We start from the raw sequence: 15,378 nt of genomic DNA, 5'->3' as shown, positions 1-15,378 counted from the left end.
TTAAAATATTTCCATAGGTACCATGATAACTCCTAAGAGTTTTTAGCCAAAAGAAAACCTGAAGTAGAGCCAGACAGCTGCCTGTTTAATAAAATGATATTTAGACTTATTGAACCCTGTATGTTAACTGAGCACACCTTAGTTTTATCCTACTTCTTTATTTCAGAATACCATCTTTTTAGATTTAAAAACATATAATCAAAAAAGATAATCCAGTATTTATTAGGATTACTTAAAAAAAATCAAGTCTGATAATTTGGAGGATTGTACTGAAAAAAAAAAATCCACATGATTGAATTGTTGCTCCTTTGGTAACTGAGGTGAAGCTATTGTGTAATTTATGGTAAGTTAACTTCTGGATTGCAGCTGATACCTGATCTTAGGGTCTTTCCTGGTGGCTCAGTGGTAAAGAATCCAACTGCAATATAGAAATGTGGGTCGGGAAGATCCCCTGGAGAAGGAAATGACAACCCATTCCAGTATTCTTGCCTGGGAAATGCCATGGATAGGGAGCCTGGTGGGCTACAATCCATGGGGTCACAAAAGAGTCAGACATCACTTAGTAACTAAACAACAACAACAATCTAATCTTAAAACACACACAAAAATAAAACAAAAAAAAAAATCCAAGATACTATACTCTTTCAGCAATTTAATAATATATATCTTCATTGGTTCATATAAAATTAACAAATCCAGTAATTCTCAATTAAAATATTGGATTTAAGGTATATTAATTTTTCATATACAATGCATTCCAAAGAACAAATATTCCTGAATCAATTTCAAGTACCTCAAAAGTATGAAAAAAAAAAAACAACTATTTAACAGACATTGCTTTGAGTGTATGTCCATATTTGTTATTTACATGGGTATATTTATATTTGTGATTGATTTTATTAGCATCTTTTTATGGATATTTTTATACACATAAATTTTATATCATAGTGCAAAAATGGAACAGGAATCATCCCACATGCTCTCCTTTCTGAGGTTTTATAAAACTCTTAAATGCACCAAGAATGACAAACTGTTGTCTATAATTTCAAACCACATGCTATGTGCCATGACAGTCAAAAAGTAGATTAGATTCTTATTAAGTTTAAGCTCATCATGAAAAATTGAACTTTAGAAATATAGAATCTTAAAAGAAATAATTCATGTGGGTCAATACTTGCAAATTCTAGACATATCTAGATGTGCCAAACATGCTAGCATACATAGATGCCAACGACACTGAGGATTAAGACAATACTGCTGGCAGGTTACCTATCAAGGACCTAGATGCAGGATCTTTCATTTAACACCGGAAACCAGGCTTCTAATCAAAATGCACAGAAGGTTCTCTGGCAGAAAATGTCTAAAATTTACAGAGGTTAGATGTCGATGGGGAAGGACACAGAGTAATTAGAAGGAAGTTTGAGAATTAACTGAAAAGGGTTAACATAAAAGGTGAATTCCCAGACCACGCTGAATCTTTAGTGTATAATGTGAAGAGTTTGGAAGTAGATAGAGGCTTCCCTTGTAGCTCAGTTGGTAAAGAATCTGCCTGCAATGCAGGAGACCCGGGTTTGATTCCTGGGTCGGGAAGAGCCCCTGGAGAAGGAAATGGCAACCCAGTATTCTTGCCTGGAGAATTCCATGGAGAGAGAAGCTCAACAGTCCACAGGGTCGCAAGAGTCAGACACAACTTAGCGACTAAACCACCATCAGAAAATACCTGACCATCACCTGCATAGCAGGGGATGGATCTAAATTCATTTGTGTGAATTCCTCTCTCATGCTGTTTGTATTCTAGTGCTATGATGAAGAAATGAGTATCTATTGCATTTTACCTGGTATCTATCATTTAAAAAAAATTAAAATTCACTGAATAGTGATTGTACTATGCCAAAGCTTTATTGATTGTGGAGGTATAGTGGTAAATGGGTATCAAAACTTATGTTAATTCATCATTTATTGAGCAATAACAAATAGCAGTCTCTATGCCAACTGGAGTGGAATTAATTATAGCACAAATGAAGATCATGTTGTTGTGTTAGTCAGTTAGTTGTGTCTGACTCTTTGTAAACCCATGGAGTGTAGCCTGACAAGCTCCTCTGTTCATGACATTCTCCAGGCAAGAATACTGGACTGGTTAGCCATTCCTTCTCCATAGATCTTCCTGACCCAGGGACTGAACCCAGGTCTCCTGCATTGGAGCAGATTCTTTACCATTTGAGCCACCAGAGGAGGCCAAATGAAGATCATATTTACAAACTATAACTCATGCAAGCCTTCATGTATTATAATAGAATGAACACTACATACAACATAAAACACTTCACGAACTTAACTCCTTTAATTTTCAAACTGATTTTATGAAGAAGCATCATCATGTTATAGACTATAAAATTCTGGATTAGGAAAATTAAGTAAACACCCCAATACAGCATACCCAGAAAGGAGCAAACAACTATGATTTAAAACTGGTAATAAAACCCATGAATTTTTAAAAAATTGTTTAGGTTTCTTTTCTTCCACTTGCCTAGGTCCTTCACACAAAATGTTCTTACTCAAAGGAGGTTATATTTATAAAATAAAACTAAGCTAAAATATCATACAATTTTAGCAAGGGATATAGTGAGGGGTCTTAGAAACAATTTAGTACAAATTTTTTTGTACCTGATTGAGGAAACTGAGGTCCTGACAAAGTTTCAGAGTTAATTACTGAAGAAGTAAGGGTTGAAAACCCTGAAATATTTATTTCCATGTAAACACTGTTCTCATTATACCACATTGCCAATCTAATATCCATACATTTATGTACACAAAAATATTTGTTTAAATGTTTTTCATAATATTTTATTAAAAATTTCCTCAAGGGCACTGAAATCATAACCAATATTTTCCCCACTGAATACCAGAAAAATGAAAGTGTTACATTAAGACAAAATACATTTCAGAACAAAAATTACTACCAGGAATAAGCAGAGATATTTCATAATGGAAAAGAGGTAAATTTATCAAGAAGTGTAACACTCCTAAATAAGTCAGTACTTAATAACAGAAATTAAAAACATGATTAAAAATCATTGCAGATGGTGACTGCAGCCATGAAATTAGAAGATGCTTTCTCCTTGCAAGAAAATCTGTGACAAACCTAGACAGCATATTAAAAAGCAGGGACACTACTTTACAGACAAAGGTCTGTCTAGTCAAAGCTATGTTTTTTCCTGCTCATATTTGGATGTGAGAGTTGGACCATAAAGAAAGCCGAGCTCCAAAGAACTGATGCTTTTGAACTGTGGTGTTGGAGAAGACTCTTGAGAGTCCCTTGGACTGCAAGGAGATCAAACCATTCAATTCTAAAAGAAATCAGTCCTGAATATTCATTGGAAGGACTGATGCTGAAGCTGAAGCTCCAAGACTTTGGCCACCTGATTGAAAGAACTGACTCATTGTTAAAGACACTGATGCTGGCAAAGATTGAAGGCAGGAGGAGAAGGGAACAGAGGATGAGACGGTTGGATGGGATCACCGACTCAATGGACATGAGTCTGAGAAAGCTCCAGGAGTTGGTGATGGACAGGAAAGCCTGGCGTGCTGCAGTCCATGGAATTACAAAAAATCCAACATGACTGAGCAACTGACCTGAATTGAATATGGTCAGTTCAAGCCAAGAAACATAGGAAGATCCTGAACTCACCATCTCACAAGAACACAACCAAATCTTCCACTACAAAAGGAATGATTCCCTCTAAAAAAAACAGATCTGGAAACTAGGTAAACAGCTCAAAGGATAAAAGGGGCAGGACAGGCAGAGATGTTTTCTTGCCAAAAAATCCATCTCTGGCACAGCAGCCCACAATGAGCTCACAAATATAGAACTTCTCCTTGAGGAGTGAGCGGTTTGTGCCCCATATCAAGCACCCCAACCCTCGGGACTTGCATAGGAGACATGAACTCCCGTAATGTCTGGCTTTGAAACCAAGGGACTTATTTCCAGGGGCTTATGTTCAGGCTCCAAAAGGCTGTTGGAGCCTAGATTCTGCTATTTAAAGACTTATAGACAACTCGCCTTGGGACTCAACAAAAAAGCAACAGCTTAAAAAGTTCCTAGTCTACATGTAAAGGAAATTCTTTTGCCAATCTTAAAGCATCTGCTGGGGTCGGAAGCAGGGCAGGGAGGGCGGTGCAGGGGAGGAGTAGTGGACTGCTGGGACTCTCTGTGGGGACTGAGGTGTTGGTGAGTGACATTTTCTGTGTCCTCCCCACTACCTGGCTAGTGCCAGCAGGCACAAACAGTCACAGCACTCTCCTGCTGTGCTGCAATATCTCTGGCATTTGGGACTTGCCCTGTGCCTTCCTGCTGGTTCACTAAAGCCAGCAGGTATGCCCAGTCCACACAGAAGATGCACCCTGATTACCTGGCTTGGTGGCCTGGCGAGCTTTTTGCACTGAAACAATCAGAGTCAGTTCTTGGGAGGCTACCACACCCAGGGCATTGAACAGACACAGCATAATGAAACACAACCCGACTTTCTATGAAAAAAAAAAAAAAGAAAAAAGAGAGAGACAGAGAGAGACCTATTTTCTTGAGTTTCAAGTCTTAGGGGGAGACTTAACATTTGTCACACACTAGAGGCTATGGAAGTGCTCTCAGGGAAAGTAGGCCAGAGAATGCCATGGTTGTACTCTCCTCTGGCCTCACTTCAGCTAACTAGTACCTACCAAAAAATAGTTTATATACTTGTTTGGAGCCCTGAGTTTCATGACTGTCATCCAGAGGACACCTTCATATCACCTGGTCTGGAGGACAGCAGGGCTTAAAATTGTGGTCCCACAGAGCTGTATATATTTGCATATTTCAAAAGCTGCTACATGAGGATAGTCTTCCAATCAGCCTGAAACTAGGTTCTCCCTGAGATCCCTTGCTATGAAACTCTCATAGCCATTGTTACATCCTCATCTGTGATCCATCAAGAATGAATCAGACTGCTTAGACAATCACAAGGCTTCCTCAGACAATCACGAGGCCTGCAGAATCCACCTGAAATGTGGCAGAGCAGGGTCTGATCCCTGGTTTGGGAAGATCTTCTGGAGAAGGGAATGGCAAACCACTGGCCTGGAGAATTTCATGGACAGAGGTTACAGTCCATTGGGTCACAGAGTCAGACACAACTGAGCTAAACACTTTCACACTTTCAGACAATCACAGAAGTTTGAGAGACAAGCAAATGTTAGTTCAAGGTTGAACAATTAAGGTTCATCTCCTACATAAGACCATTCCTTCAATACTGAGGGAGGTAGCTATTTCATATAATACACAGAAACAAAGAGTCAAGCAAAATGAGGAAACAAGAATATGCTCCAAACAAAGAACAAAATAAAACCTCAGAAAAAAATCTGAGTTAAATGGAGACAAGAAATTTATCTGATAACAGTTCAAAGCACAAGTCATAAAGATGCTCACTGAATTTAGAAGAAGACTGATGAAGACAGTGAGAAACTGAACAATACAGAAAAGATAATAAGGTACAAAACAGAAGTCTCAGAATTAAAGAATATAAAAACTGAACTGAAAAATACAGTAGAGGGGTTCAACAGCAGACAAGATGAAAGAGAAGAAAGAATCAGTAATCTGGTGACAGGGCAGTGGAATTCACCCAAACCGGGAAACTAAGCAAACAAAAAAAAGAAAAGAATTTTAAAAAGTTAAGATGGCTTATGGTACCTGTATGACAACATGAAAAAAAGTACATTTGCTTAACCAGGGTCCCAGAAGGACAAGAATGAGAGAAAAGGCAGGAAATTTATTTGAAGAAATAATGGTTGAAAGCTTCCCTTATTTTGGAAACAGACATCCAGATCCAAGAATCCCTGAAAGTTTCAAATAAGAAGAACCCAAGAGATCCACACAATGACACAATGTAATTATACGGTCAAAATTTAAAGATCACAAAAGAATCTTAAAAACAGCAAGAAAGAAAAAAAAAGCAACTTGTTACATATAACGGGGTCCCTATAAGACTTATCAGCAGAATTTTCAGCAAAAACTTTCAAGGACAAAAGAGAGTAGAGTGATATATTCAAGGTGAAAAGGAAAAAAAAACAACAACAAAAAACTTCCAACCAAAAATACTCTACCCACAAGGTTATCATCCTGAACCAAAGGAAAGAAAAAAGTTTTCCAGTCAGGAAAAAACTAAAGGAGTTCACAACCAATAAACTGGCCCTATAAGAAAACTTAAAGGAACTTCATTAAGCTGAAAAGAAAGGGAACCAACAGGTAACAAGAAAACATATGAAAATAAAAATCTCTCTGCTACGTAAAAGATAAGGAAAAAAATCTGAGCATAACAGTAAAGAAAGTCTTCAAAACACAAAGGAAGATACTCTGTAATGGCCTATATGGGAAAATAACCTAAGGGAAAAAAAAGAGTACATACATGTATACATATCCCTGATTTAACGCACTATGCGACAGAAACTAGTACAATACTGTAAATCAACTGTGATGTGTGTGCTGAATGGGTCAGTCATTTCAACTCTTTGTGACCCCATGACTGTAGCCCGCCAGGCTCCTCTGTCCATGTGATTCTTCAGGCAAGAATACTGCAGTGGGTTGCCATTCTCTCCTCCAGGGAATATTCCTGACCCAGGCATCAAACCTGCATATCCCGTGTCTCCTGCATTGATAGATGGATTTTCCAACAGAGTCACCTGGGAAGCCCTGTAAATCAGCTATACTCCAATAATAATTGGAGAAAAGAGCTATCAAGCAATAAAAAAAGAAACCAACAACAACAACAAATGCACAAGGGAAGAAAATAAGAGAAGAAAGGAAGAGAGAACAGCGAGAAGACAATTAGTAATAGAAAAATCATACATACTTATTTAATATTACTTTAAATATAAATGGAATAAATTCTACAATCAAAACACACAGAATGGCTTAATAGATTAAAAACGAGACCCAACTACATGTTTCTTACAAGAGATTGATTTCAGATGTAAGGCATACATAACACTAAACGTTAAGGGATGAAAAAAAAGATGTTCTATGCCAATGGAAATCAAAAGAAAGTTGGGGTAGATATATTTATATCAGACAAAATAGACTTTAAAGCAAGAATGTAAAAAATAAAACAAAGATGGTCATTATATGATAAAGGTATCAAACCAACAAGATGATATAATATTTATAATATTTAATCATCCAAAATAGGAGTACCTAAATATATAAAGCAAATATTAACAGTCCTAAAGGGAGAAAATGATGGCAATATAATAGGAGAGAACTTTAATATCTCCCTTAAACAATGAATAGAGCATCCCAACAGAAAATCAACAGAAATCAGACTTAAACCAAACATTAAACCAGAAAGACTTAACAGATGCATATAGAACATTCTATCTAAAAGCATCAGAATAAACATTCTTCTCATTCTTCTCCTCTGTCCAAGGGATTCTCCAGGCAAGAATACTGGAGTGGGTAGCCATGAAAATCTATCATGAAGGACACCAAACACACACACAAATTATAGGCCAATATCCCAGATGAACATAGGTGCAAAAATCCTCAACAAAATATCAGCAGACAGAATTCAACAATACTTTAACAGAAGCATGCACCATAATCAATTGGGAGTTATTCTAGGGAAGTAACAATGGTTCAATACCTGCAAAACAATCATCATAATATACCACAGTATCAAAATGAAGGAGAAAAACCAGAAAAACTGATTGTCTCCAACAGATGCACAAAAAGTATTTGACAAAATTCAACATTCATTTACAAGAAATATTAAATGTGGGAATAGAGGGAACGTCCTTCAACATGCTTGCTCCTTGGAAGAAAATCTATGACAAACCTAGACAGCATATTAAAAAGCAGAGATGTTACTTTGTAAACAAAGGTCTGTAGAGTCAAAGCTATGGTTTTTCCAGTAGTCACGTATGGATGTGAGAGTTGGACCATAAAGAAAGCTGAGTGCCAAAGAATTGATGCTTTTGAACTGTGGTGTTGGAGAAGGCTCTCGAGAGTCCCTTGGACTGCAAGGAGATCAAAGCAGTCAATCCTAAAGGAAATCAACCCTGAATATTCACTGGAAGGATTGATGCTAGAGATGAAGGTCTAATACTTTGGCCACCGATGTGAAGAGCTAACTCACTGGAAAAGACCATGATGCTGCGAAAGATAGAAGGCAGGAAGAGAAGGGGAAAACAGAGGACAAGATGGTTGGATGGCATCACTGACTCAATGGACATGAGTTTGAGCAAGCTCTGGGAGATAGTGAAGGACAGGGAACCTTGTGAGCTGCAGTCCATGGGGTTGCAAAGAGTCAGACATGACTGAGTGACTGAACATTAACTTCAACATAATATTAGCAAGCAAAACAAGTTCTGTCTATTTACATACATAGCCTTGCTTTTCCTTATGAACCTTATTGGTCCTAGAGATTTTCTGGAAAGAATATGACAATAATGTTATGAAATATGAATCCATAAACTACTGGGTTTTTTCAAGAAAAATTCAATTCAAACAAAAATAATCTGCATGAACATTTTATTCACTTGAAAAGGTATTTGGCATAAAATTTTATGAAACACAGTATCTAATAGGAATAACAGTTCTTTTAACATTCAAGATTTATCCAGCGCACATAATTATTTAATAACACCTGAAGTATATTCTCCCCTAGGAGTGACAACCATCTGGTTGACCTTGTGCTAGATCAATAGGGAAGGCAAATCTGTAAGTCACTGTTTCCCAGATGCTATGACTCCATCACCCCACCACCACAAGAAGGGACAGAATGTGTATGGGAGAAGAGATCTCTTACTTCACACACCTTTAAACTGACTGTGTTTTTAACTGGGCAGTAAGACAAAACTGAAAGGATTCTTCTAATGGGTCACTCAGAAATTTTAAAATATTAATAAATGAAAGAAAGTATAAATGTCAACCCTGTACAAAAGTTCTATATCTTTAGTAACCTATTCAGTGTGATACTCAGACAAATCATAATAAGATCACTGAGACACTTTAGGTAATAAGAAATTTGGAACAGGATTTCAAGCAGGTACAGTCAAATCAGCTAAGAAAATTACTATGACCTATTTAACTTATATGCAGAGTACATCATGAGAAACGCTGGGCTGGAAGAAGCACAAGCTGGAATCAAGATTGCCGGGAGAAATATCAAAAATGTCAGATATGAAGATGACAACACCATTATGACAGAAAGTGAAGAGGAACTAAAAAGCCTCTTGATGAAAGTGAAAGAGGAGAGTGAAAAAGTTGGCTTAAAGCTTAACATTCAGAAAACTAAGATCATGGCATCTGGTCCCATCACCTCATGGGAAATAGATGGGGAAACAGTGGAAACAGTGTCAGACTTTATTTTTCTGGGCTCCAAAATCACTGCAGATGGTGATTGCAGCCATGAAATTAAAAGACGCTTACTCCTTGGAAGGAAAGTTATGACCAACCTGGATAGCATATTAAAAAGCAGAGACATTACTTTGCCAACAAAGGTCCGTCTGGTTAAGGCTATGGTTTTTCCAGTGGTCATGTATGGATGTGACAGTTGGACTGTGAAGAAAGCTGAGTGCCAAAAAATTGATGCTTTTGAACTGTGGTGTTGGAGAAGACTCTTGAGAGTCCCTTGGACTGCAAGGAGATCCAACCAGTCCATCCTAAAGGAGATCAGTCCTGGGTGTTCATTGGGAAGGACTGATGTTGAAGCTGAAGCTCCAATACTTTGGCCACCTGATGCAAAGAACTGATTCATTGGAAAAGACCCTGATGCTGGGAGGGATTGGGGGCAGGAGGAGAAGGGGACGATAGAGGATGAGATGGCTGGATGGCATCACCAACTCGATGGACATGAGTTTGAGTAAACTCCGGGAGTTGGTGATGGACAGGGAGGCCTGGCGTGCTGCGATTCACGGGGTCGCAAAAAATCGGACACGACTGAGTGACTGAACTGAACTGAATGATTAAAATTAATACATTTAAACAACTGGTTTTGCTCAAGATACTTTCCCTATTACATAGTTCATTTTTGGAAGTTTTTTTTGTTATTAATTTAGAAATTGTGGGATTTCATTATCCTTGTTGATATAACTTTTTAAAACAGTATCCAAATTAAGTGAATTCTATCTAGTTATTTCCAAGAAGACTCTTGGGAAGAATAAAATAGGAATTATAAGATTTTCAGATAATTAGCTTATCTAATCATGCTGTATTCTGCATATGTTATAAATTAAGTATTATTCTATAAGAATTTTTTTAAATTTCAGAGCACTTAAAATTTTAGATATGCAGTATTTTAAAAAGTCCATCATAACTTCCAGTCATGTTGTAGACAGTAGTCATTATCCTATACAATACTGAAGTCTGGTTTTAAAAGACTGTATTACTTAGTTTCCTCTTTAAAAGATAAAATGTAACTGTCTTTTCAAAAACAGACTTGATGAATTATCTCTAGTGACAAACTTGTTTTTAACAGTTACATATTCAAGCTCAAGCTTCAGTTTAAAATTTTTTAATTAGTTTCAGTGTAATGGAAAGCAGGTTTAGATACCTAATCTATGTGATCACTTCATCTTCCTATGCATGCATGCATTCTAAGTCACTTCAGTCGTGTCCGACTCTGTGTGACCCCGTGGACAGCAGCCCACCAGGCTCCTCTGTCCATGGAATTCTCTAGGCAAGAATACTGGAGTGGGTTGCCATGTCTTCTTCCTATACACTAGAGAAATATAGAAAACAGGGAGGGAACTGCACTGCTCCTTAATGCCTTTACTTTTTACTTGATTAGGTAATTCATAGCTCTAGGGCTTGCCTGGTGGCTCAGTGGTAAAGAATCCACCTGCAATGCAGGAGATGCAGGTTCGATCCCTGGGTCTGGAAGATCCACTGGGGAAGGAAATGGCAACCTACTTCAGCGTTCTTGCCTGGGAAATCTCACAGACAGAGAAGCCTGTGGGCTATAGTCCATGGGGTTGTAAAAAAGTCAGAAACAACTTAGTGAGTAAACAACAACAACAATTCACAGTTTTCATCCTGGAAGAAGAGGTGAAATCAGCCAGCAAGATGTGTTAGTAATTTAAAAAAAAAAAAAAAACAGACATTTCAAAAGGTCTTTTTTCTTTCCAACTTAGCTTAATAGCCATGGGTTCTTGAGGGGAATGGCTAATTCAGAAGCTAAGGAAACAATTAGAAGCTCACACACTCTAAGTTCCAAATAAGGCTCCTTCAGTGCTTGTGATGACCCTGGGGAAAGCACTGGTGATTTAAGAAACTAAGAAAAAAGATAGCCATTTGAGTCATAAGTGTCAGTCATACTGCTGTTTGAAATGGAAGATAACAGAGTTTCAAAGGCACATGGCTATATAAGGCCTGACAGTATACTGTTTCTCAAATGAATGAAAATATGCCCAGTGACACTAACGTTTATGCAGAGATAAAGCTGAAAGGAGCAATAAAGATATAAATGACTCTGACTGGCAAGATGATCTTCCTGATCCATCTCTTATTCCATCTGTCCAATTATTTTGGGTTACGTGATGACCAAAATCATCCAAGTCTTTTGAATTACATACATTAAAGCTCATGCACACATTTGGCAAACCATTCCCTCAGAGGACCTTAATATGCCTTTCATGTTCGTGAATATTTGAAATCACACTTGTTTTCCTAAGCTTCTGAAGAGAGCATATGCATACAATAGCAATCAAAAGCATATTATTTTAGGTCCTTTTCAATTAATCAGGAGACTTTGCCAACCTCAGGATCTCCTCATGGAAATAGAAGAACACCATTAGAACAATGTATGGAGAGACCCAGTTTTTAGTTTAAGGCTCAAAATGTATTAGAAAAAATTTCAATAATTAAACCTGCATGGCTCTTTCTATTGATGAGAAGTACCACATAAGGGGTGTTCCTCATCAAAGTTCAGTGACTACTAAGCTTAAAGATCTTAGGCTTTGAATTCTTCACCATCTCCTCATGCATGTACATGTAAACACAGAAGAAACTTCAAAAAGGGCAGAATCCATTTCAAACATTTTCATAAATAAATGAAATAGAGAGTTTTGTCTGTGAATCAATAGTTTAAAACAGCCACATCATCCAAAAAGCAATCCAGTAGACATTTTTTAACGCTAATCAATACTCAATTATTATTTTACTCTCTTTACTAATTTTTGTACCTGGATTAAGAAAAAAAAAGACTTCAACATTTCTCTCAGATTGTTTGTCAACTTTCTTACCATCAAATGTTAAGTAAACTCTTGCTTGGGGCTGAGGCGATCCTTTCACATAGGTAGAACAAACAAATACTCCAACCAAGATGCACACTGCCTGGAATGCCATTTCTTCAGATTTGCAAGTTAATATCCAAGGGAAAATACCTTTATAATAAAGATAATAAGTTGTTATATTTTACTTGACATTTTAGGAGCACACACCCACCCATACACGCAAAACCAGCAATCTAGACAGCACCTTATTCACAAAAGACATATCTGAACTTTTAGAGTCACGCAAACAGTAGGAGGTGCTGTGACTTTCTGTCTTACATGTGAAAATTCGGATTTGATTTCATTTGTGTCTGGAAGTCTGTTAAAAGTGAAATTATTTCATCATCCAGCAAAATAATGTAAATATTAAACAAAGCAGCCAGGAAAATGTTGTCAATTCCCAAAGGAAAAACCAATATTTAAACTTGTTATTCTCTTTAAACAACAGCAACAAAAAAACACATTACATTGAAAAGACTTGAGAATGGTGCCAAGAGGTATTAACAGATGAAAACTTCTCTTTCTACATAAATATAGTAGCAGGAGAAAAATCTCACATAAAATTCCACTTCCACACACTCATTAGCTCTTTGGAGTAACCATTTCTGAAATGATATTTCTACACAAAAATCTACCAGTGCTCAATTCCTGATCACTTATATCACTGGAATTAGTTATCTGCCAGGTTATACAGATGACCATACAGCTGTTAAATGATGTAGATGAGGTAACCATGAATTTGTGCCAAATTCAAACCAATGACTTAGTGGTGAGCAATCCAGTGAACCTCAATGCCTTTTTAAAATAAATCAACAAGAAAGTGGGCTGTCAAAATTTCAAAAGATAAATCAGAGAGACAGGTATTACTGTTTAAAACCATATCTATATAACTGATACATGCTATTAACTAATGTCTGAACACTAGAGATCACGGAATGTGTAACATCAAATCTATAGGAGCTCCAGTAGCCACAATATGCAAAATAAACTCAGGACCATTAAAAAAAAAAAATCATTTTGAGTCTAACACAATTATACAATGAGATGACATGACAGAGTTTAATCTATTTTTACAGGTTACAACAATACTGATCTTCAATATTATGTGGCTTTTAAAATTAAAATCTTATTGTTTTAAAATTAAAATCTGTATTGTTATTCAATAAAGAAATGCCACTAAAATTTGAGAAGTAATACAGTACAGAAGCAATAGAGAAGCTTCAGTAATACAAAAGCAAAGGAACAATTAAACTGAACATGCCACTGTAAACAAAACTTATTGATTTCTTAGGTGGTACATATAAGAGGTAGAAAAAAAAAATTCTATGCTTCTTTTACCACACAGATGGAGGGAACCCTAGAGATGTTTGTGTTGGTAATTTTCAAAAGAAACACTTTCTTCCTGCTTCCACAACCTCTTCACCTTGTCATCCCTAAATTAACTTGAAAGAAAACCGATTTTATAGGGTGATTTTCCCTTAGTAATTTGCTCCCTGGTTTTGCTGACTTTATAGTTAAATTTCACTCCCCCCAAATATATAAATATGCCTAACCTTTGTCTCTGTATTAAGCAGGCTAATAATTACACATTTTTAAATTACTGCTATTATCAATATCTTATCTGATATGTCCCCATGAAAGCAACATACGCCACAAATTGCAAAAAAATAACATTGGAAATGAAATGACAGGTCAAGTGGAGTGAGTATAAAGAGCAACGTGATTTCAAGCCATCCAGAGATGAGAAGTGAGGGAAAGTCAAGTATCTTATACATGCCCCCGCCCCTCATATTTTAGGACTTCTTCCCTTTAACTCAAACACTTAAGACACGATGCTTATTGTTTTCACTTGTAGTGACTGAACACTAATAACACGTAATAAAAGGCCTCTTATAAAATTCTCTCCAGTAATTTTGCCTTAGAAGGCAGGGATACTCAACTTTAAACTCTCCGCAGGTGTCATAACCTAAAAAAACAATTCCAGTCAGGCTCTCTGCAAGGGAAACACTTCCATGACAAACTACACGCGCTCTTAAGAAAATGTCCAGATTTGAGAACACGGATGTGTGAAAAGTCTATACACAGATCCAAAGTTGTATTTTGCTAAATTTGTAATGCTGAAAACAACGAATCCAGCTTACCGAGGCGGAAAGAGATCAGCGCGGAAAAGTCGTCAATGCGCTACAGGTTTGGATCCTCGTTTCTAGCCCTTTTCCCAAAAGACCGTAATTTCTAGGGCGTCCCAGCGATGAAATTCTTTCTTTCCTGCCTTCTGAGTTCCTTTGTAAAGGAATCCTCAGCGTTGAAGCGGCGCGGCACCCGGAGCCCTGCTCCGCGTCGCTCAATCAAGCACTCGGGAGTGAATGGAAAGTGGCCGGCACAAGGGCGAGCGCTCGGGTGTCCGATTACAGCTACGCGGCGCGCGGCTCCGGCCGCCCCGGCGCGCCGCCCAGCCAGCTCACAGCACCCGCCCAGCGCGCTCGGCCGCATCTCCACCGGCCGCGAGGCCCCACCCAGAGCGCGCCCGCGGGCGGGTGGCGGGGAGCCGCCAGGGCGGGGCCGACCCCGGGACAAGCTGCCCTCGAGATCCAGGAATGTGCTGCAGCAGGCTAGGGGGCCAACTAAACAACTCTGCTCCTTTCTCACTCCGCCGTGGAGTGAGCAACTTACAGGGTGTTCCAAGGTTTTTGTTTGTTACCGGCTGCTCTGGGAAGGCATTCAGGTTTAAGCTTGGCCTTAAATATCAAAGTGCAAAGCAGTTTTGGCCAGAAAAGGATCACAGCATCCTTTTAAGGCAAGTAGATGGGGTTTTAAAAGGCATGAGTCTCGTCCTTTTCCTGTAGAACATTTTCTAAAACCGGTCGACATAAAACAGTCTCATCGCAGAAGTTTATCCTTTTAATGGGTATTGTTTCCTATTGTGCTTCCTTAATGTCCCTAAAGCAGTAACTTTGTCGACCTCTCCACGTTCACTCATATACAATACCCTACCTTCCGGGATACTCCCAAAACATAATTATAAGAAATTATTTCACAGTTGTGTAGAGGAAGCCTGTTTTGAATTATGCCAACAGATAGAGGTTT

At 37.9% G+C, this 15,378-nt stretch overlaps 1 protein-coding gene across 1 annotated transcript in view; it reads right to left on the bottom strand.

Moving 5' to 3' along the window:
• The window catches only part of SEMA3C (semaphorin 3C), a 204,603-nt gene extending 189,930 nt beyond the window's left edge, over nucleotides 1–14,673 (bottom strand). The window contains exons 1-2 of the mRNA XM_043462920.1: nucleotides 14,436–14,673; nucleotides 12,265–12,405 (exon numbers count right to left, since the gene is read on the bottom strand). Coding sequence (XP_043318855.1) covers nucleotides 12,265–12,367 — 103 coding nt within the window. The 5' untranslated portion in view covers nucleotides 12,368–12,405; nucleotides 14,436–14,673. The remainder of the gene's footprint in view (nucleotides 1–12,264; nucleotides 12,406–14,435) is intronic.
• Between the last annotated feature and the right edge of the window lie 705 nt (nucleotides 14,674–15,378).

The sequence above is a fragment of the Cervus canadensis genome, chromosome 3, assembly GCF_019320065.1.
Source record: "Cervus canadensis isolate Bull #8, Minnesota chromosome 3, ASM1932006v1, whole genome shotgun sequence".
Taxonomy (NCBI): domain Eukaryota; kingdom Metazoa; phylum Chordata; class Mammalia; order Artiodactyla; family Cervidae; genus Cervus; species Cervus canadensis.
Note: the sequence above shows the minus strand (reverse complement) of the source record. Positions and strands in the feature narration are given on the sequence as shown.